Source organism: Pocillopora verrucosa, chromosome 6 (assembly GCF_036669915.1).
Source record: "Pocillopora verrucosa isolate sample1 chromosome 6, ASM3666991v2, whole genome shotgun sequence".
NCBI classification, from domain to species: domain Eukaryota; kingdom Metazoa; phylum Cnidaria; class Anthozoa; order Scleractinia; family Pocilloporidae; genus Pocillopora; species Pocillopora verrucosa.
The window spans coordinates 2744071-2765426 of NC_089317.1; the positions used below are offsets into that span (position 1 = coordinate 2744071).

The 21356-nt window shown below is 39.0% G+C and overlaps 1 protein-coding gene and 1 pseudogene across 8 annotated transcripts in view; one reads left to right on the forward strand and one right to left on the reverse strand.

Annotated features, from left to right (window-relative positions):
- Positions 1–21356, forward strand: part of LOC131793372 (NLR family CARD domain-containing protein 3-like) — a 111844-nt gene that overhangs the window by 51760 nt on the left and 38728 nt on the right. For 4 of the 8 annotated variants that reach the window (XM_066169275.1, XM_066169276.1, XM_066169277.1 and 1 more), the window contains one exon: positions 7921–11717. The exons of 1 other annotated variant lie outside the window; for it this stretch is intronic. In XM_066169275.1, coding sequence (XP_066025372.1) covers positions 7921–11201 — 3281 coding nt within the window. In that variant the 3' untranslated portion in view covers positions 11202–11717. Of the gene's footprint in view, positions 1–3522; positions 4242–4528; positions 5186–6371; positions 6561–7360; positions 7463–7920; positions 11721–21356 lie in introns of those variants that run through there. 3 more of the 8 variants (XM_066169282.1, XM_066169283.1, XM_066169284.1) reach the window with 2 other exon arrangements.
- On the reverse strand, positions 14133–14759 carry LOC136281569 (uncharacterized; annotated as a pseudogene).

The window sequence follows — 21356 nt, forward strand, 5'->3', positions numbered from 1 at the left end:
TATTGGTATGTGTAATCTAAATTTTACTGTGTGTTAAATCGGAATTTCGAAAGTTTTTTTTTTCTGTCTGATGTTTAATGCAAACATACCAGAGTCTTGTTTCCGAGAATTGATGATAACGGAAATCGAAAGTGAAATAGTCTGAAATTGAAAGACTAGGAAAATATTCCTCAAACCCAGTTATTTTAGGAATCAATTTGTCTTCGTTTTTGCATTGTTTAAAATGGACGTGATTTTCTTTCACTATTTAAAGATACAATAAGTATTAGGAAACAAGCGTTTGTTGTGATATATTTCTAGCTTGCAATCAGTCGGATTTTTAATTGGGAATGTGAAATTTGGACTGGAAATTGACTATGGAGGGAGGGGTGGGGGCCAAGAAAGTCAGTTTCACAGCTTATTCTTCATACAGGCTGTGATTATTGCATATAATATTTGTACAGCTGAGCGGCATTTAAACGAATCTGAAAAAAAGAAAAACATTTGAAAGCAGCATAACATTTGTTGGGCAGTGTGTATTTGTACATGAAGCCATTTATCAGACTGAAATCAACATTTACTTCAATAACCAACATGTTCTTATTAACAAATCGCATAATATTAACACTTGAGTCCAATCCTCTAACACCTAAAATTGTGACCATAAAACCAATATGCATTTAAAAGCCAGATGGAAGATTTTCATCAGTTTGTTAACCCTTAAACCCCTAAGAGTGACTCAATTTGTTCCCTTTGAACTTGCTTCAAAGTTTTTCCAGCAGTGGAAATGCTTGCTTTTAGAATAAAGTACGCCATAGCAAATTCATATTTTTTAACAATTTTCAGGAGAAGTAATTGCCCCCATTCCCCCCTGCATCCCATTGGAAGACTAAAATGCAGATGAAAATCTCAGTCATGAAGGCAGCAAAGGGAGGTCCTGCAATGTGGGTTTTATAGAATTGTGTGGGTTCCCCCTACTCCATTTGACTTTTAACCCTTAACACCCTAAGACATTGGTATTCATATTCTCCACACTGTTCTCTTTACATTTCCTATGGAACAGACAAGGAGAATTTATCAAAGAGGTATATTTGATAGTGAAACAAATAGAAGAGTCAGTTTAGAACTTAAGAGCTACATTGATTATTTAATGGGTGTTTTAATTGATAAAAATCTTTCTTGGAAAAACCACATTGAGTGTGTTTAACTGCTTAAATAAGTAAGACCTGGCATTCAAATAATAATTGCTATAAGGTGAGATACAAATAATCCATAATCTGTCCTCATAAATATCTACAAATCCTTAATTTTAGCTTATTTAACTTATCGACTCCCTGCTTAAGGCCATGCATCTAAAAAAGGATATAGTAAACAAAATTGCTGTTCTCCAAAAGTGAGTGTTGCGTTTAATTATACCTTGCTGATAGAAAAGAACATACTATCCCCTTATTTATAAATGCAAAAGTTCTACCTATTACCTTCTTCTATTATGAAGCTGTATGTAAATTAATGCTTGATGTTATAACAACAGTACACTTTCTAACATCATGAAACTTTTTGTGAGAACATCAAACAATTATACCTATATACTACTTGCTCATCAACATCACAACTTGTTAGGATTAAGTACTCTATGTGTCAAAATCTGGAATGAGATGCCAAATGAACAAAAATTTGTCCAAGAAATCCCTCAAAAAAGAAACAAAAAAGCTCCTCACAATATTTTAGAGACTGAAGATTCTTATATCAAGCCTGATGAGATAATCGTTAAATTTAAACATGGCAAAATTGAAACAAATTGAACTTGCAGTTGCACAATATCTTTGGTGCACTAATAGATACTCAGGACTTTTTCTCTTTTACAATGAATGTCTTTCATTTTCCATTTTCTTTTCTTGTGTATCTTTTAATGTTTTTTTCCCATGTATTATTTTCATATTTACTGTCAACAAAATCTGCACAAATTTTCCAAAATTTCATTTTTTTCTCTTAAGTCAGAGAAACAAGTTTTAACCACGCAAAAGTTTCATTTGCTGAAAAAATCTTAAAAAGAAGGCGAGATAAAGCAGAAGATATGTTTCAGGAAACCTGCACAGAAGAGGAAAAGGCATCATAATCGGAAAGGCCTCCAGCTGAGTGTTGACATTTTCTGTGGGCTTTTGTCCAGTATCTCAATTTGCATATATTGTTTACATCACATCTTGTACTGCACATTCACTGGGATTCTCTAGCACATTTTGCAAAATGTTGCATTTTAAATAAGAGTCTTCATCAAATGGCTGAAAAGATGCTTGCCTTGCTTGATGAATTTTGGACTATGGTTCACTCATGTTTCTGTTTCATGAAATCACCTTTCCTGCAAATTTCAAAGGAGTTCTTCATCAGGAGGCTAGCCAGGGGGTTCCATGTTGTGTTTCATTGGTCAGCAGTATGACTGCATTGACACACGCTTTTGAAAAGGAGGCAAGAAAACTGTAAATTTCTTTGCAAGCAAAAAACTAGAGGTTTGTTATTACACAATTTACCTCTATATTTATAGGGTATGTAGATTTGTTGGATTTTCATGAAAATGGCTTGAATGTTCCTCAGATACTATCACACAGAAGTGCATAAAGCTTTAACAAAATTTGAAATATTCCTCTCATAATTTACTGGAGTTTGACAACAAGAGAAATCCAACTTCACAATAGAATATTTCCCAGAAACCAATGGGAATATTGAAATTGCCTGACATACTTTGTTAGCCTGTTATCTGCTGGGTGATACTGTCCAGTTTGTTTCAAGGTCTGGAGTAAAAAAAGACGGAGGCTGCATGGTAACTCAGTAAAGCAAACACCATCAATATTACATTTAAATGCTTATGTGCACCTAACAAAACAAAAACTGTGAAAAGTTTTGTTATTTCGATAATCTATACTTAATAAGCTTTATTGTGATGTATATTTTTTCTAAGGCTTCTGTTGTAATCTAATCATGTGTAAGCATCAAGTAAACATGCAGATATCAAATATTGTGCAATAGAGCAGATGTAAGTTTCCCTTGTACTTTTTGACTTTATCTTTGATTAAACTAGCCATGATCTACAGTTTCTTTAATAGTAGTATGAGTACGACAATTTTTCCAAAAGGCACTCGATTTTGTTGACAGTAATCTTAAGTAAAAAATTGCCCCATCCGGATTAGCATCTGCTATCTGCAAGTCAAAGGAATATTTTTTTATATTGAATATGAAAAAATAGATAAAATGTGAGGTGAAAATCAGGAACTTTTTAAATTTTTTATGATCTCCTTTATTCTTGTGACTCATACATTTGATTCAAGGATGATACTGTAAGGAGAAATTAGAAGCCAATCACAGCTCTTAGAGGTTAAAGGGTTAAAATGGAAGATGCATCAAACTTATTTTATTGATCTGTTGTGTGATATTTAACTCATTTGGAATGCTGTAATATTCTGGTGTTGCAAAGATAGAATAAAGTAATGATTTTTGTGTGTGCTCTGTAATGTTTCCTTCCATGTATTAATAACAAGCATTTCTTTACAGAGGACTTGATTTCATGGCTTCTGCCACCCCATTGCATCCTTCTACCAAGGAGACCTCTAATTATGCCCAGCTCTGTTGCCTTCTTGTTAAAGTTGGATCACTTGTGCTAAGGGATATCTTTGACCGGGTATGTCCATCAGAAAACCTTCATGCAGTTCTGACTAATCCCACAAACCATGCCAAATTGAAAACACTGCGAAAGAAGAGAGTCCTGAGTACTTCCCATTGGGAGAAACTGTATCCTGCTTCCAAATCTTCAGTTTCCTCAAAGGACTTCGACACCTCCCTACTGCTAATTCTTCTGAAGAATATCTGGGGTCTGACTCTCCCTGCCTCTGACCGGAATAACCTTCCTTCAGGATCAGACACCTCTGCAGGAGCTGGCATCACTCGCATCAAGTTTTTCAGGGACAGAGTTTTCCGTCATGCTGGTAATGCTTCAGTTGATGATCCCACTTTCAGTTGGTACTGGAACAGCATCAAAGACACCTTTGTGCGTATTGGAGGGACCTGCTATGAGGAAGTCATAGATGATCCTACACTCCACTGTATGGGTGTTGATCTTGAAGAACACTACAGAGAGCTTCTGAGAGAGTGGTTGAAAGATGATGACTGTGTCACAGACAAATTGCATGAAGACAAAATTGTGAAAAAGGCCAGGAAGGAAGGGCACATGGAGGATTCCTTTGACATTTCTGAACAAAATTCATGGGAGAGAGGTGTGTGTAATTTTTTTTAAAACCTGAGTTTAAAATTAACTTTGTAGAGTCAATAATGTACAGTAAGTCATACTAGATTGTTAGATGAAATGAATTTTGTGCAGATCTTTTTTAAAAGTCACAACTATGTGTAATTGAAGATGTGAATCTTTATTCCCTTGATACATCAACTGTATGCATAATTTGCTTTTTTATCTTCATCTTTCTATTCTTTTGATTTCCATTTGGGTAAGCTATTTAATTGTCACATACAAAAGTTTAAAAAAAACTACAACCTTCTTTTTCAGAAACAGTAATAATGCCAGGGGGAAATACACCAGCACAGACTGGCAATAGCAGCCCACCAGAGCTCAGTGTGAAACTTCCAGAGTTGAGTGATCTTCCAACAATCTCTAATCCTTGGGAAACTGTTGAGCTACCTGTTGATATTCTTTTATTAACAGTGGAAGACTGTGAGTTCTTAAGCTGCTTTGCCTACCTGAAGGAACCCTTTAAGAGTTACCATATCAGTACTGGCCCTGTGTACTTTGGGTGCATGGGTGATGATAAAGGAAAGAAAATGAAAATTGCATTGATGAGGTGCTCCAAAGGTCCTGATGTTCCTGGGGGTTCTCTGTCTGTTTCAAAAGATGCCATTTTGCGACTGAGACCCAAGGCTATTTTTTCTGTCGGTGCCTGCAGTGGTTTGAACAGCAAAAAGATCAAGTTAGGAGATGTGGTTGTTTCAGCAAAGCTTATAACAGCTGCACACAAAACTACCCCCAGCAGAGATATTGGTAACTTGATCAAACATGTGGCTGATGGGTGGAAGGCACCTTTACAAAATGCTGATGAATATAATGCCAAAGTGCACTGTGATGGAGTGGTTCTGAGTATCTCAGAGGCAAACAGAGATATGATTAGGAAACATCCTGAAGCAATTGCAGTTGAAATGGAAGGTGGAGGTGAGAATCATAATAACTCAAATTATTGATGAGCCAAGCACTTTTGCACTTGGAGGAAGTGTTTTGAAAAACACTGCTCTTGTATTGTCTCTGCTGGTCCATGAAATAGTATGTACCATCTAGCATGCCAAATTTGCAGGAATTGTATATTGCATAATAATAGTGATTTTGTGTTTGGCTGGGGTAGGAAGATTTTACAGGTGAAGGTGACTGAATACTTCTTCTGGCTAAATTGAGTGTGCTCCTTCAGGGTGTCATGAATTGTGTTACATTTTTCATCTGAAAAATGTAGAAAGTATTTTGTTGAGTAGTTTGAGAGTTGAGGAATAGTATCACAGTCCATGTTAACACTTAAACTCCTATGACTGACCAAGACAGAGTTTCTCCTTACAGTATCAACATGATATCAAGCAGATAAGTAATGGGAAAAGGAAAAAAAGTTAATAAGGAGATTAGTGGTTGATCCAAAACCAAATTCTCCTAACTAACATCATAGGAATTGTATAATAGAAACAAACCCTTTTACTCCCAAGATCTCATCAGCAGTTCTCCTTACTGTCTGTGAAATGATTTTCATTATGTTACTTTGGAGAATTTGGTATTGGATCAATTAGTAATCCCATAATTGACATTTTTATTTATTCTCATCACTTGTCTGCATGATATTGTATCGATATATTAAGGAGAAATTCTTACTTGGTCACTCACGGGAGTTAAAGGGTTAAAGAGAATTACTAATGAGATCTTAGGAGTGAAAGGGTTAACTCTATCTGACAGAAGTTTGTCTTTTGAAAAATGTTGAAAGTTACCTATGAAACAGGGTGAAGCTTGAAGAATAATTTTACAGTCTCACTGTACAATTTTATTTTTTAATTACTAGTTGAAAAAAATTAGATTTCGGAACTAACTAACTTCTTTCTGTGATGTGCATGTTTACAAACAGCTGGAGTGTGAATCTTTATGAGCTTTGACTGAACAATTATTTTAAGGATGCTAAGAAAATACAGTACCGCTCGCGTATACGCTAACCGAAAAACGCGAATTAAACGCGCAAAAAATCGCATGCTATTGCAAATAAAAGAAATCGTGCGCGTCAAAAAATCGCACGTGCGCGCACGACTTGAAGACATCAGCCTCATTAGAATGTATGAGGTAGTCCTAACAGACATGAGCGTTTTTTTTTAAGGAGTGTATGCAGCAGCTCATGATTTTAAGACAGAATGGGTGGTCGTCAAGGGAATCAAAGACTTTGCAGATGAAACGCAGTCTTCAAGTGAGAAATGGAATCAAATTGCCTGTGTGATGGCAGCATCTGTTGTGGCCAACATTTTGAAAGATCCAGTCATATTCCAAGATTGGCTTCACTTTAATGCAGGTATTTTTTGAGTGAGCAATATTAAAACAGAGTAAACCTATATAACCTCGTGGAAAGAGACATAAAGGGCCAGTTATTTAATAAAGTTTGGCCGTTGTTGAACACAACCTCGCTCTAAACTATCTTCTAGTCAGCCGAACCTTTTATCTGAACAGTTATTTTTTTAAACTGTGTCAAGAGAGCCGAAAGCTAACTGCGGATGGACATTTATATGATTAGATCAACCCTCTTATAGAGAATTCGTAAGGCCCATTGCTTGTGTAAAACCGCGGTTTGGGTTAAATAACCGGCCCAAAGTTTGAAACCAACGAGGCTCAAATAAACTGCAAATAATAAACTAGACAAATATACTGACAAAACTTGGCATGTGATCACACGGCAATTACGGACAATACAGTAAAGAGATGGTGTTTGTTTTTAAAACAGATTATTACAACACAAATTTGAATGAAAATTCTTAAGATGGGCGACGAGTAATGCTTAATTTTCACTGAAAGTAGACCTGTGTCTTGTGCGTACAAAAAGGTGCTCTTTAGAAGGATTTGTAATTAGACCTCTCATCGCCGTCTGTGTAACCGGCGAGGCTGTTGTGTTTGGGTTTCTCCTTACAGCCCTTCCTTCCTCTGACAGAGCCATTTGACATGTTGCACAATAGAGCTGAGAATTAATGTTGCTCTGTAGCAATGACATTACGTTATCTTTGAAAAGTGTATTGTCTTTCATACGCGATCTATTGTAAATGTAGTGGCTATCAGTTGAGGCTTCTGCTCAGCTAACAATATTGAAATGTTCATCCTCAGGGGACATCAAAAGTTACCTTGATCAAATGAAAATTGATGTTGGAAGCAAGAGTCACGGGTTTGACGATTTGGTGGCACATCAAAGAGAAACAAAGCAGCAAGGTGTGTATTTCGCTAGCTAACTGAAAATTGGAATACTGGCTCGAGTTAGTTTTTGAAGGCGAAGCTTGAATTCGCCATCACGCATGGAACTGAGAGCGAAAAATCCGATATTTTAATTTAAATCTAAATGTCAGTTAGACTTGAGGGGAAGATAGCCTCGTGTTTTTATGGAATATTGATATAAACGGGGGCCATCCCCCGTGCTGTTTACATTCGTTTCTATCGATCACGGAATAGATAGTGAGTAGCTTAGCCAATCAGATTGCAGCTTTTGCGATCGAACACTAGTATATTTACTCTAAACCCTGATAATATCAGCCTTCGGCTTCGGCATGTAACTCAGACCTAGGTGTTGATATTTCATGATATCATGCTCAACATCATCCAATAATTGCTTACTTTCCGAGAGTCATGGCGTGTAAGAATGCCTCAAAAACTAACAGCCAGTTGTTTATCAGGTGGATATGACCCAACTGAAATGATTAATAACATTCGTCAACTCTACAAAACTCGGGAAGGTCGGCTGGCACCGTTTCCCTGGTGTGAAGACTTTAACTTCTCCTTTGACGACATCTACACCAGACTTAAAGTCATCTACAGAAAGAACACGAGAGGAACCGCAACAGACCGAGTTGTCACGATGTCTGAAATCTTCAACCGGCACGAGGAATGTGAAGAACCAAGAGTAGTGTTAATTGAAGGGAAGCCTGGTATGGGAAAGACCACTTACTGTAAAAAAGTTGTTTTCGACTGGGCCACAGGAAAACACGCAACCGGAAATTGCTTCACAAACTTCGTCACAATGCTTTTGATCAAATGTCGTGATGTTGAGTCTGGCATTTGGGAGGCCATTGAAGATCAACTTCTGCCTCAAGAAGTTGGTGAAGACGAACGAGAGAAGTTCTTCGACTTCATTCGCCACAATCAATCTAATGTTCTTCTGGTACTCGATGGATTGGATGAAGTTTCTGAGAAGAAGCTACTTATGTTTTCACAAATTATTCAAGGCCGAGTACTGCCAAACTGTCGCGTGGTTGCTACGGCACGACACGAAGCTGGAGTCAAAGTTCGAAAATACTGCGACACGCTGCTGGAGGTTGAGGGATTTACTAGAGAAGATGTAGAAACCTTCATCAGAAATTACTTTAAAGCACAACAAAACTTGGCCGAGCAGCTTATCAAACACCTGTCTGGTGATTACAAGTTACATGAAATATTGACGAATCCTCTCAACACTGCGCTTGTTTGCCTGGTCTATGAAGATTTGAAAGGTGTATTTCCTGAAAGCAGAACGAAGCTGTACATGGAAATAGTGGAGTGTGTACTAAGAAGGTACAGAACAAAGCAGCAACTGCCAGAAAATGGTGAAGACCTTGTTGACCTTTACGAAAGCCAGTTGAAACACCTTGGTTGGATAGCTTTGAAAGGTTTACTTGAAGACAACTTGGATTTTGACGAGAAGGAGCTTAGAGAACATAAAGCAAGCGATTTACCTGGATTTGGATTTCTGTCAGTTCAGCCTGGAGGCAGTAAACTAAGACCAACTAGACGTTATAGCTTTCTTCACAAGACTTTCCAAGAATTCTTCGCAGCATTCTATCTACGTTGTCAGCTTATCAAGAAAGAAATCAGCACGAACAGCATAGCTGCTAACAGGAAATATCGCCATGAGCTGAAAGAAGTGCTTCTGTTTGCATTTGGTATGCTAGTAGGACGATGCGAGGAAACAGTGGTGAACCTTCTGAAAAGCATAGCAAAACAGTTAACCCAGGAAGAAGAGGAAGACGTGGACGTTATATTAGAGTGTGTTAGAGAATGCAAAAAGGAGAACAAAAATGTTGATGAAAAATTGGTTACCGCTCTTGGCGCTTCTCTTCAAACTGAAGCTATTTTAGTTTCAAGTGTAAAAGTGGATGAAACTCTAGCTGTCTTTTTAAGCAACTTTCTGAAATCAAATGAAACTGTGACAGAGTTCACATTGTACGACTTGTCGCAAGATGGGGCTTCCGCTCTGGCAGAGTGTGTGAAATATAACAAATCGCTGGAAATATTGCGTTGTGGATGTATTGGTGATGATGGTGCTACGGCTCTGGGTGAGTGTTTGAAATATAATACATCGCTGACAACGTTTGATTTGTGGGACAATAAAATTGGTGATGCTGGTGTTGCTGCTCTGGGTGAGTGTTTGAAATATAATACATCGCTGACAACGTTTGATTTGTGGGACAATAAAATTGGTGATGCTGGTATTGCTGCTCTGGGTGAGTGTTTGAAATATAATACATCGCTAACAGAGTTGAGTTTGGATGGCAATGAAATTGGCAATGATGGTGCTGCTGCTCTGGGTGAGTGTTTGAAATATAATACATCGCTGACAAAGTTGAGTTTGGATGAAAATGAAATTGGCTATGATGGTGCTGCTGCTCTGGGTGAGTGTTTGAAATATAATACATCGTTGGAATGGTTGAGTTTGGATGAAAATGAAATTGGCATTGATGGTGCTGCTGCTCTGAGTGAGTGTTTGAAATATAATACATCGCTGACAGAGTTGAGTTTGGATGAAAATGAAATTGGCATTGATGGTGCTGCTGCTCTGAGTGAGTGTTTGAAATATAATACATCGCTGACAAAGTTGAGTTTGGATAAAAATGAAATTGGCTATGATGGTGCTGCTGCTCTGGGTGAGTGTTTGAAATATAATACATCGCTGGAATGGTTGAGTTTCGATAAAAATGAAATTGGCAATGATGGTGCTGCTGCTCTGGGTGAGTGTTTGAAATATAATACATCGCTGACAGAGTTGAGTTTGGATAAAAATGAAATTGGCAATGATGGTGCTGCTGCTCTGGGTGAGTGTTTGAAATATAATACATCGCTGACAACGTTGTTTTTGTGGGACAATAAAATTGGTGATGCTGGTGTTGCTGCTCTGGGTGAGTGTTTGAAATATAATACATCGCTGGAATTGTTGAGTTTGGATGAAAATGAAATTGGCATTGATGGTGCTGCTGCTCTGAGTGAGTGTTTGAAATATAATACATCGCTGACAAAGTTGAGTTTGGATAAAAATGAAATTGGCTATGATGGTGCTGCTGCTCTGGGTGAGTGTTTGAAATATAATACATCGCTGGAATGGTTGAGTTTCGATAAAAATGAAATTGGCAATGATGGTGCTGCTGCTCTGGGTGAGTGTTTGAAATATAATACATCGCTGACAGAGTTGAGTTTGGATAAAAATGAAATTGGCAATGATGGTGCTGCTGCTCTGGGTGAGTGTTTGAAATATAATACATCGCTGACAACGTTGTTTTTGTGGGACAATAAAATTGGTGATGCTGGTGTTGCTGCTCTGGGTGAGTGTTTGAAATATAATACATCGCTGGAATTGTTGAGTTTGGATGAAAATGAAATTGGCAATGATGGTGCTGCTGCTCTCGGTGAGTGTTTGAAATATAATACATCGCTGACAAGGTTGTATTTGTGGGACAATAAAATTGGTGATGCTGGTGTTGCTGCTCTGGGTGAGTCTTTGAAATATAATACATCGCTGGAATTGTTGAGTTTGAATAGAAATGAAATTGGCAATGATGGTGCCGCTGCTCTGGGTGAGTGTTTGAAATATAATACATCGCTGACAACGTTGAATTTGAAGGAAAATAAAATTGGTGATGCTGGTGCTGCTGCTCTGGGTAAGCTGGAGCTCAAGAGGTGTCCATCTCTGAGAATACACTTGTATTAAATTTAACCCTCCTAGAACATGGCTACCTTGCCTTATGACCAACTTAGAGAAACGTTTACGTCAGGAATGAGCAGCGACTGTTGACTCTGACCTTGAACAGGGTAAATGAACAGTAGCTTCTATTTGTGGATATTAGTATAGGTACTTGTCAAGACTTATGTAGCATCTGTTTGCAAAGATTATTTATTTTTGTAAGAGCTTCTATAAAAGCTCGCACGTTTATAGTTTGGAGACCGTTACACTTTTTTACAATCTTATATATTCAGCTTTTACTCTGTCATGTTTAATGGATGTAGCTGATAAAAGAAACTATGCTTCATCTGTAACGCGTGTGCGTGTAAACCACGGGATTATCGGCGCGAAGAGAAGTAGGACTGCCTCGGATTTTGTTGTAATTAAAAAATCGGATGCAATTTTTCTTTTGTCTTCAGCAATAGATTCTACTCACTTTCCTCTTTTGCAAGGGACCGCCATAATTGGTTAACGGTTAGAGTAATTATTATTTTTTTTTTTTAGAGGGCACAGTAACGAATCCTGCAATCTGATTGGTTCTTTACCCGGTCAGTATTTTCCAATCTCTGCCCACGGGCCACGGTAACGCTTTCGTGAATCGCCGAGTACATCCCAAATTTCGTTGCCATTTTTCATAAATATATCTCGTTTTTCCGGCTGGGCAGTGTTTTTAAGCAAACACGCTGGTCACTACCTCAAGCCGATAAATAACTTATGAATCCTCTCTTTTCTCTCTCTCAAATCACTTTGGTTGACAGAAAAATATTGGTTTCAGAATGAATTTGTGTAAGCAATAGTGTCATTACGTTGGTTGACAAGCGGCTTAAAAACCGTCTGTAATTAATTTTAATCGTTCACAAAAAGTACCTAGAAAGATAAAACGTGAGATATTTGGTCACAGTTAAATTGAGCGATGGTTTTTTTTATCCATTTAATATCTGAATTTTCTCCAACAATTTGTTCGTAGTGAAAGAGCGAGCGAAGTTTTAAATTCAGTTATACAACAAGTCTTTCTGAGTCCGTTTAGTTTGGACATTTGTACCGTAAATTGCACAACAGAAACTGAAGGAATTTATTGAGAAAAGGCCGCATTTAATCCCCTTGTGTCTTGTTGGAGTGTGCTATTCGAACTTAGTTTTTGTGGAGGAAAGACCAGATTTACACACGTCTTTGTGGCAAACAAACGAGCAAACTCTCACAACTTCAAAATAAAAAAATTGAATTTACTCATAATTACTTTCCTCGCCGTTTACTTAATGAACAGAGGTAAATCTTCGTACATGGACGAATCGTCGATGAGAGTGAATAATACTTTCCGTTAGATCATTGAATGTTTTTGAAGAAGGCATTGTTGTGACAGTCCTTTCTAAACTAGTCTCGTTGTTTTTCAAATATTCTTGCGCTTTTTTTTTTCTTACGCACTCTCTAATTGACAGTTGTCAGATTGTGACAGATACTTGTAAAATCAATGTTTCAAAGTTTTTTTGGAAGCGTTTTAAATCACCTTTATCCTTACGCAAATGAAAATGTTTCGGTGAGGCATCTCTCTTTAATTTGCATCACCTCTATTTTAACTACCATTTACTCTCTCAAAAATTGTTCAGTTTATGGAGGATCTTGCCGCATTTACAGCCCTAAATCATTTGGGTTCTTTCGGAAAGAATTTCGTCAAGTTTAAAAAAAATGAAAACGTTATTTACCGGCTACGGGTCGGACCGTATGGTGAAAACTGTGATCGAGGTCTTACCGTAGGTCTCGGGCAGCATTTTCAAGACCTCGATCACAGTTTTTCACCATACGGACCTCCCAGCCGACAAATAACATATATTTATTTGGTGATCAGTTACTTGATACTCTTAAGGTGCGACTGCTCCAACCAAGGCCATCCCGGAAAATTTTTCGCAAATTAGCGTTCGAGAGATGGAACAATAGATTTCTCACAAAGTACGGGTAAGCAGCACAAGAAAATTCAAAACAACATTTAATTCTTTCATGTCATACAACGGAACAGCACATTTTTCCAAGAACTTCGATCAAATCAATGTGAATTCGCTAGTTAGTTCCATCTAACGGTAAACAGTTATGCGTAACGATTCACATGCTGTCTACGCTCGGAAGACCTCTCCTGTAACGTTCAATAAGGAACGGCATTTCCCAATCTCGCGAGGTATCAATTGGAATCTAATTGTTGAAAATTTTCTTCAAGAGTATCAAGTCCTTATCTGAAGAAAACCTGTCGACATAACGGCCTTCGTTTTGCCGCCTCAGTCGGGGACGCATAACCGCAAAAAAGCTATTGACTGAGCATTCCTTGGCAAGCTTGAGTGACTGAAGCTCTTCTGATGCTTCAGCTTCTTTCTTCTGCAAATCTTTGATAAGCTTTCGTAGTTCTGTGATCTCAATTTTGCTTTCTGGGTGTTTCTCGCTCGCGCCACAATTGTTCATGTCCATGCAAATCGGGTTTGAACAGCAAGCTCTGTAGTGGCCCGGCTGATGACATCGGGTGCAAAGTTTTCCCGCTCTCCGTCCGTTAGCTTTGCTCGATGCTTGTTCATACTGATTACGAACAATTTCAAGCTGGTCAGTAGCACTTTTGATCTGTGTTTGTATTATGGAGAGATTTTCCGTTAGTTCGCCGCTTTTCTTCTCAAGATAGGTTGTTGACTGCTCGTTACTTTCGTTAAGTGCGCTTTGTTGATACATGGTTCCACTTACAGGTACGTTGGATGAGCTCGAAGCTGGGCCTGAGCTGGTCGTTCTGACGAGCACAGGAGAGTTAATGGGGTTAGCGACTTACAGAGACCCAGTGTAAGGAGATGGAAAAAGTTCCTTGGGCTGTAGAGACGGCTTCTTTATCTCCTCTAGCTCTTTCTCGAGAATTCTTCTCTCTTCCATTAACAACTCGTGTTACAACTCGTGTTATAACTCGTGTTGTCTAACTCGTGTTATGTTTTCGCATGCCTCGTAGATCGTGTAGTCTGTTTCTTCCTCTTCTAAGCGCTGATTTCGTCGCAGGAACTCTTTGATGTCATGAAAACACAGTTCGCAAGTGTTGAACTCGGGTGAATATGGGGGTTGGAATCACAAGCGTACAACAAAATTTGCTAGCAAAGCAGTAAGAACAGGCTCCACGAAGTGGCCATGGTAGAAGCATCAGTTGTCCATTATTACTGTATCGCCTCTCTCTAGCACAGCCGATCCATCTGCTCTTGTGAGACTAACTGCTTCCTCGCAAAATAACAGGAGCTCATGGCCATTGGACGGACCTTCAAGTACGTTCATAAAGTCTACGCCGAAAGGAGAATGCAGCAGATTAATAGTGTATGTAGCACTTGAAGCGTACCGTTGGATTTCGAACGCAGGCTCACCTCTGGGGGCATTTCCGTATTTTCGGTTACTAGTTGTTTTCACAACACTACTCTCGTCAAAACAGCGAACGATGCCTGGTTCTAAGTCGGATATTTCTTCAAGGAATTCATTTCGACGATGGATATTGTCACTCCTTTGTGATTCTGATGGTATTTGCTGTATTTTCTTTTTTGTCATGTAGAGATCCTCCCTGATACTCTCTGATATGGCAGACTTCGACGGCAGGTCCAGAAGATGAACTACTCCGTCGAGTAACAAACGATCTTGCAGTTCCCTTACGTATACGCTTGGTTTCATAAGTTTCTCCGTTTCAATACAACTGATTACTTCAGCATTCATTATTCTTCTCTCTGGTGGATCTCGGGGATGCTGGAGCGAGGAACCGGTGTGATCGTAGTCGGCAAACACATTCTGGATGAAGCAACGGCTTGTTTTGAGCTCTCTAGCAATTGTTCGCTGTGACATCCCATCATGGTTTAAGTCAAGAACTTCTTCTCGCAAGAGTTTGGGATAATTTCGACCGTTATCATAGAGTTTTCCATCTTGATTCCTGCAAAGCTGCATTTTGAATTAGACTGAAGCTTTCCAACCGTTGAAACGGTAGGTTTTCAAATTGTGACCATTCTATTGTTTCATCTCTCGAAAGCTATTGGTCAATTTGCAAAAAAATTTCCACGGTGGCCTTGGTTCGAGTAGCCGCACTGTAAACTTTCTTGTGAGGAGAAATTTGAGGTTGATAACTGTTAGGGTGCAAAGAATTAATTAACTGAGTTGTAACCATGTTTAATGGTAAGACTCTTTATGAGTGAACTTTTTTTAGAAAAGTTGTCACAATGTAGTTTTGAATTTTGCAAGGGCAAGTTTACTTGAGCGATTAATGTACTTCTTAAGACTTAACTGATATAAATAAAGGTATTTTCAGTACAATTTCAGTTTTTTTCCACTATTTTTTCTTAATGTTTTAAATTTTTTTTGCATTCTTCCGGAAAGTCCGTTTGCTTACGATGCTCCTTAGCCTGCTGTTTCCTTTGTTCAATTCCATTTTTTGCTTCAGATGTCTTTTGTAAACTGACCCATGGCTCGATACATTTTGGACGTTCTAGAGATTGGGTTTTACTCTGCTTACAAAGAAAAACTATGCGAAAGAGTGACTTGTCTTGCTAACTAAAATCAAAGAATACCTATGGCCAACTCGTGCATAGAGTTCTTCATCTAGAGAAGAAACATAGTCGTGAACCTGTAATTATATTTCTTGTAGCAATTCAAGGTTCCTTCTATCTCAAAAGCCGGGGTATTCCGGAAAGTCACAGAGAGATCCAGCATTATGGTAACCATCCAACTCTGTGAGGAATAGACGTATATAGTCTCCAAAAACAGCACAAAATAGTATCCTGCGTTTATCGAATTTCCGTTTGCAAAATTTGTCAAATTTGAGACCCTGCAATCCAAGTCTTTCTTCGCCTGCGCGAGCCAAATTTCACTCTTGTCCATTCGTATGTCACGTTCCGCCTCAGTTGCTGAAGAAATGGTTGTATTGCAACGCAACAGTCTTTGTTTACAGCTTTAACCCTTTAACTCCCAGATAAAATTTGTAATTCTCCTACTGTCAACCATACAATTCTTATAATGTTAGTGCAGCGAATTTAGTATTGAATCAATCAATTATCCCCGAATTGTTGTTTTTCTTTATTCTCATTACCTATCTGGTTGATATTGTATTGATATTGTAAGGAGAAATTCTGTCTTGGTCACTCATGGGAATTAAAGGGTTGTCTCCCACGTGCATCTGATAGCAAAGCTCTTTAAGGGCCTGTTCACATGGAGGTGGGGGACCCCAGGTAGGTGAGGTAGCTCGCCTAGACCTGGTCGAAAAATAAAACGCGTTTACACACAATCTTACAACCCCGGGGTACTGGGGTGAGGTTTCTTGAGGTTGTTGTTGCACTTGCAGTTAAGGAGTTTGAGCAGAGGCGTCCCAGGCTCACATCTCGAGAAAGACGAAAAATTAATTCTCGGACACATTTATTTATTCATGAAAGCGTCACGCGTTGTGTTACGCGTTGTTAGGTTACGCGAGGAACCGTTGACTTATTACGTTATACGGAATAGTTTGGGAAACGAAATATGGTCGATTTACAACGCTAAATAATCTGAAATGTGGGCATTTTACACTCTTTGTGTGTCCGTTGCGGTTTCTGGTGATTTCTGCCATGAGACAGCTAGAAAATGTACAAAGTTTAAAACATACATGTTTCGCTTTTGAGCTTTTTGCCATGAACGGTCAGGCGGGTCACCCCACCTTGAGACGTTTACATGGCAAATTGTCACCCCGGCTGACAGGGTTACCCTACCCGGCAGACCGGGCGACCCTCCTAGGCGGGTCACCCCACCTATCATATAAACGTGATCAAGATAAAATAAGAAATGTTATGGACAGGCGGGTTACCTCACCTACCTGGGGTCCCCCACCTCCATGTAAACAGGCCTTTAGTTCTCTGCCTTGGAGCTAAATACCTCAGGAGGCATTTTAGGCGACCGTAATTTTTGTGTCTGATTGGAAATAAACATTTGCGGCAGTGCATTCCGCAAGTTTTCTTTTTTGTCAGAAAAGCACAGAATTATTTTCGTCCGATCGATTTAGTCACCGATGATAATCGAAAAAGACGATTGAATAAAATAATAAGATAATTGAATTTATTCATAGTTCTTGTTTGACATCAGATCATAACCAATCGAAGTGTTTCACAGTAATAGGTTTGTGCTTGATCCCAATAACGTTTTTTTCACTTGCAAGGTTATACCTAATACAACGATGCTTGACATGTAACAAAGCCGTACTAACGTCATGCGCGATTACTTCTCCAAGGTAGTTTCGTGCGCAAGCGAATTCGGGACGACTAATTACCAGTGTCTACATCTTGGTGAGTGAGTGATCATTTGCATATCTGAGTCCCATAAAAAGGAGAGAAAGGAGAGAGAAAAGACATTGACCACAGCAACAGGTTACCCAGGTGTTGAAACTTTCATCAGCCCTCTCCTCTCCAGCTGTTTATTTCTGAGAGAGACGTAGGAGAGGGAAAGCAAGAAGAGAGAGGGAAGAGTGAATTAAAACCCGGCTCTGTACCAGAGGTTCGCCAGCCTTTAAAAATTTAAAACGAAAGGAAAAAACAATTGATGGAAGAGATATAAAGTGCGTATGTCTTTTTTTTACGTTTTCTGGTTGATAGCTGTATTCATTGACCTTAGTGCCCTGCGAGTTCTTCATGAGAATGTTTTTGTGCATTGAGAGTACGATTTGGCGGCAAAAAGGTAACTCCCTTTGACGCGCGGCCAAAACGATCATATTAGGTAGCTGTGACATAGAAATGCGAAGAAACTCTGGTGAAGAGAGGAGAAATTAAGAAGAGAGGACGAACGTATTGCGTGGAAGGAGCGCTAAATGACTTTAGCTACGAGAATGATACACATACACCTGGTATTTCTATAAAACACTTTCCAAAGGATGTTGCTGTATGACCAAAATGGACGCGTTTCGATCGTCGTCATGGAGGAGATTTTACTCTTTAAAGTCGTCGGCCTCATGCTCCATCTCGTCTTCGAAGACGGCTGTTACGAACACATACCACTGATCAAATCTGGGGAACTTAGATTGCCAATGAATTCAGCTGAAAAGAATGCTAATTAAGAGGCCTATTCCACATCGGACACGATTATTCCACAATCTTTTCGGCTGACATTTCGCAAGCGAAGAATGGTGAGCTTCTTAATGTTGTTTATTTCATGTGCTTTAGATGTACTCATACTCTTTGACTTTCCACATGACTGCATTTGCGCCTTTCTGATCGTTTCAAAATCCCACTTGTTGTAGTTTCAATCGCATTTTAACAACAGAAATACATTTGTTATAAAGGTCAAGTCTTTTCCTGAGGTGACCGATATTCTGTTGCCTGAATAGTACTAAACCTCTGGCGGATACTGGTATAAACTCAAGCTCGAAGGGGCCTTGTATTCTCCCAACCTCGGTTTCCAAAAATCCACCACACAGGCCATCAATTTGCCTCTGCCCTCAAGAAACTAAAAGTTGCAAAAATAGCAATGTAATTGTGATAACAGCACTGCAACGCGATGAATTGTGAAATAAAAATATTATTGACTCTGATAGTAGCGAATCCAAGTGCTGTGTGAAAGTAGATGCATACAAATTATTCATTTACAACACTAATGTCGGTTATTTGCCAGTTAGCGAAATAGGTCATGTAGCAATGCTACACTTAAACTAAAATAGTCTTTCTCTATATATTGAAATCCTTATTTGAGATAAACTTGAATCAGATGGCTATAAACTCACTCGTTTTCCATTTTTCCGGCTCGAAGACGATAAGCTCTGCCTTTGCAATGTCTGAGAAAAGGAGCAACTCGCAGTAAAACTGCCCGATGACTTCTCGGTGAAAATCTTTTTCGTTCTAATCTTGACCTTAACACCACAGGCGAGAAAACGTGTTCGTCCCTTTGTAAGTCTTTGTCGAAATCTTTGTTTGATGCACGCGGTTCTTCTTTGAAGGGCTGAACCGTACTTGCAACTTCTATTTCTTCTTTACTGCTTGAGTACGATGTCATGTCAAGAGATCCTTGAGAACAAGGCTACCACGCACGCGCATCGATGACGAACTTAGGTTTCAAGCGCGTCACAAAAATCATAACAAAGGAATCAGTGTAATTTCAACTAACCGTCTTTTAATAATTGCTCCTTTGTTACAACCGCTGGAGGTGACAGTTTCTTCCAGATCACAACATGAAGTCGATTTTTAGTACAATCTTTCGCTGCATACTCTATGTGTTTTTACGTGTGTTTAAGTGGTTCCCGAAGTGATTTCTTTGGACGTGTAAATCCTTGCACTCCGCCTTACATTTTCTTATTAACAGTCCAAAGGGAGCATAAAATGTCCAAAATTATCCCACATCGCAGGTTTACAGGAATATTCTTCCAGATCGAACTGTTTTGTTTACTTGCTAAACTTCGTCTATGATGCAAAAGTAGGAATCATTCAAGCCACTAAATTGGTTCCAAACTTGGACGAAAAACAGCCCAAATACTACCTAAGAATCCTCAATGCTACGCCATTTTTAAAGCCCCAGAAAAGTACAAAAAAACGCGATGTCTTGAGCCCGCCGTAATGCGTTATTCTATCAGTTTTTTCCCCTCCCTAAACAAGATCTGAAGAGGAAGCGTTGTGCATCTGCACATACAAACCACGGGTTCTTCTACTCGAAGCTCGAACACCGTCCGCCATTTTACGAAGAGAACCCTAGGAAAGTATGATAAGCAAACTAAATACGCAAAAACCAAACACCAAGCGTAAGTTATGCACGTCTGAAAAGCTATCCATGTCTGATAAAAAAAGATCGTGACTTAATCAAAAAGGGCAGGGGGGGAGTCCTACCCTAAAACTATCAATTTTTCCGTACGCTCCTTTCGTCCCCACCCTTCTCTTCCCCATCATGCACCCAGGAGGGGAGGTCAATTTTTGAAAGAGGGGTTCAAAATTCTCCCTACCTCTCTCCCACCATCATCAAACCCTTCATGTACCCTTGAGGGAAGTGAAGCTTACAAAAGGAGGTGCACATTCTCCTTCTGACATCCCCCTCCCCCTTCCCCTCCTACACACACACACACGCATGCGCCAAACCCCTGATACACCCTTGAAGTCAAGTTTACATAAAGGGGTATATATGCTATCATCCCGCGCATGACTCGAGGGGGTTGAATTTAGAGCGAGGGCAAGTTTGTAAAGAAACTGTGGTGTCGCACTGGTGGGAGATATAACAAGATAATTTGGTTTTCTGAACTGAATTGAAAATGTAAATTGGCCACTGTAAAGAGTTTCTAAAGATGACATTTCGAGCGTTAACGCTCATTCCAAATGTCAGCTTTAGAAACTCCTTATTGTATAAATTCAGTTGATAAAACCAAATAAAATTGAATTTGCTTTCGAATCACTTGCGTGTTCGAGCTTATGGCGATTTGACCGATCGCTTTGATTGACAGGCTTCGTTTTCTTTTCCCTTCTCCTTTATTTTTGGTACGTAGCTTTACTAAAGCAAACTTTTGTCTAGCCCCCTCTCCCCCCCCTACGGTCCCAAGCTCCTCCGTCCCTATAGAATTGTTACAGTTTAAGATATATTTTTACCTAGACACCCAACATGAGATGAAAACGCAAACGATCGACAGACATTGTGCAGTCAGAGCGCGGGAGGGTTGAGTGAAAAAGTTGTGTTCCCTTGTCATAACAATCAGAATACTTGGTGTCATTTTGTCTGACTTTTATTTACTTGAAATTGCAAATCACTGTCATATGAATAAAAAGGTACTCTCTTCAAAAATCTCTCTCTCAGTCAAGAATCAAACATTAAACAAAGCCCTTTTACAAAAGATTCATCGATCCGCCAAAAATATTCATACGTCCTTTTTTTATGCAACCACATATTACACTCCGAATTCGCTGTACAAAAATAAACGTCCTTTGGAACTTTACATCTATAACTATGACTCTCTTTTCCATTACCTTAAAACTTGTTTCATTTTTTTGTCTTAATTAGTCCCTATTTTCATTTTTATTTCAATTCTTACCACTTTCAATAGAACATTCTTATTGACCAGACATTATTTATGGCCTGAGCGTGGAGGAGGGAGGGGAGATTTTTGTTCTGTCCCCATAAAATTCACTTGATCTCCCCGCTAAGGCTCTGTAAGATTCTTATCATACCCCCCTTTCT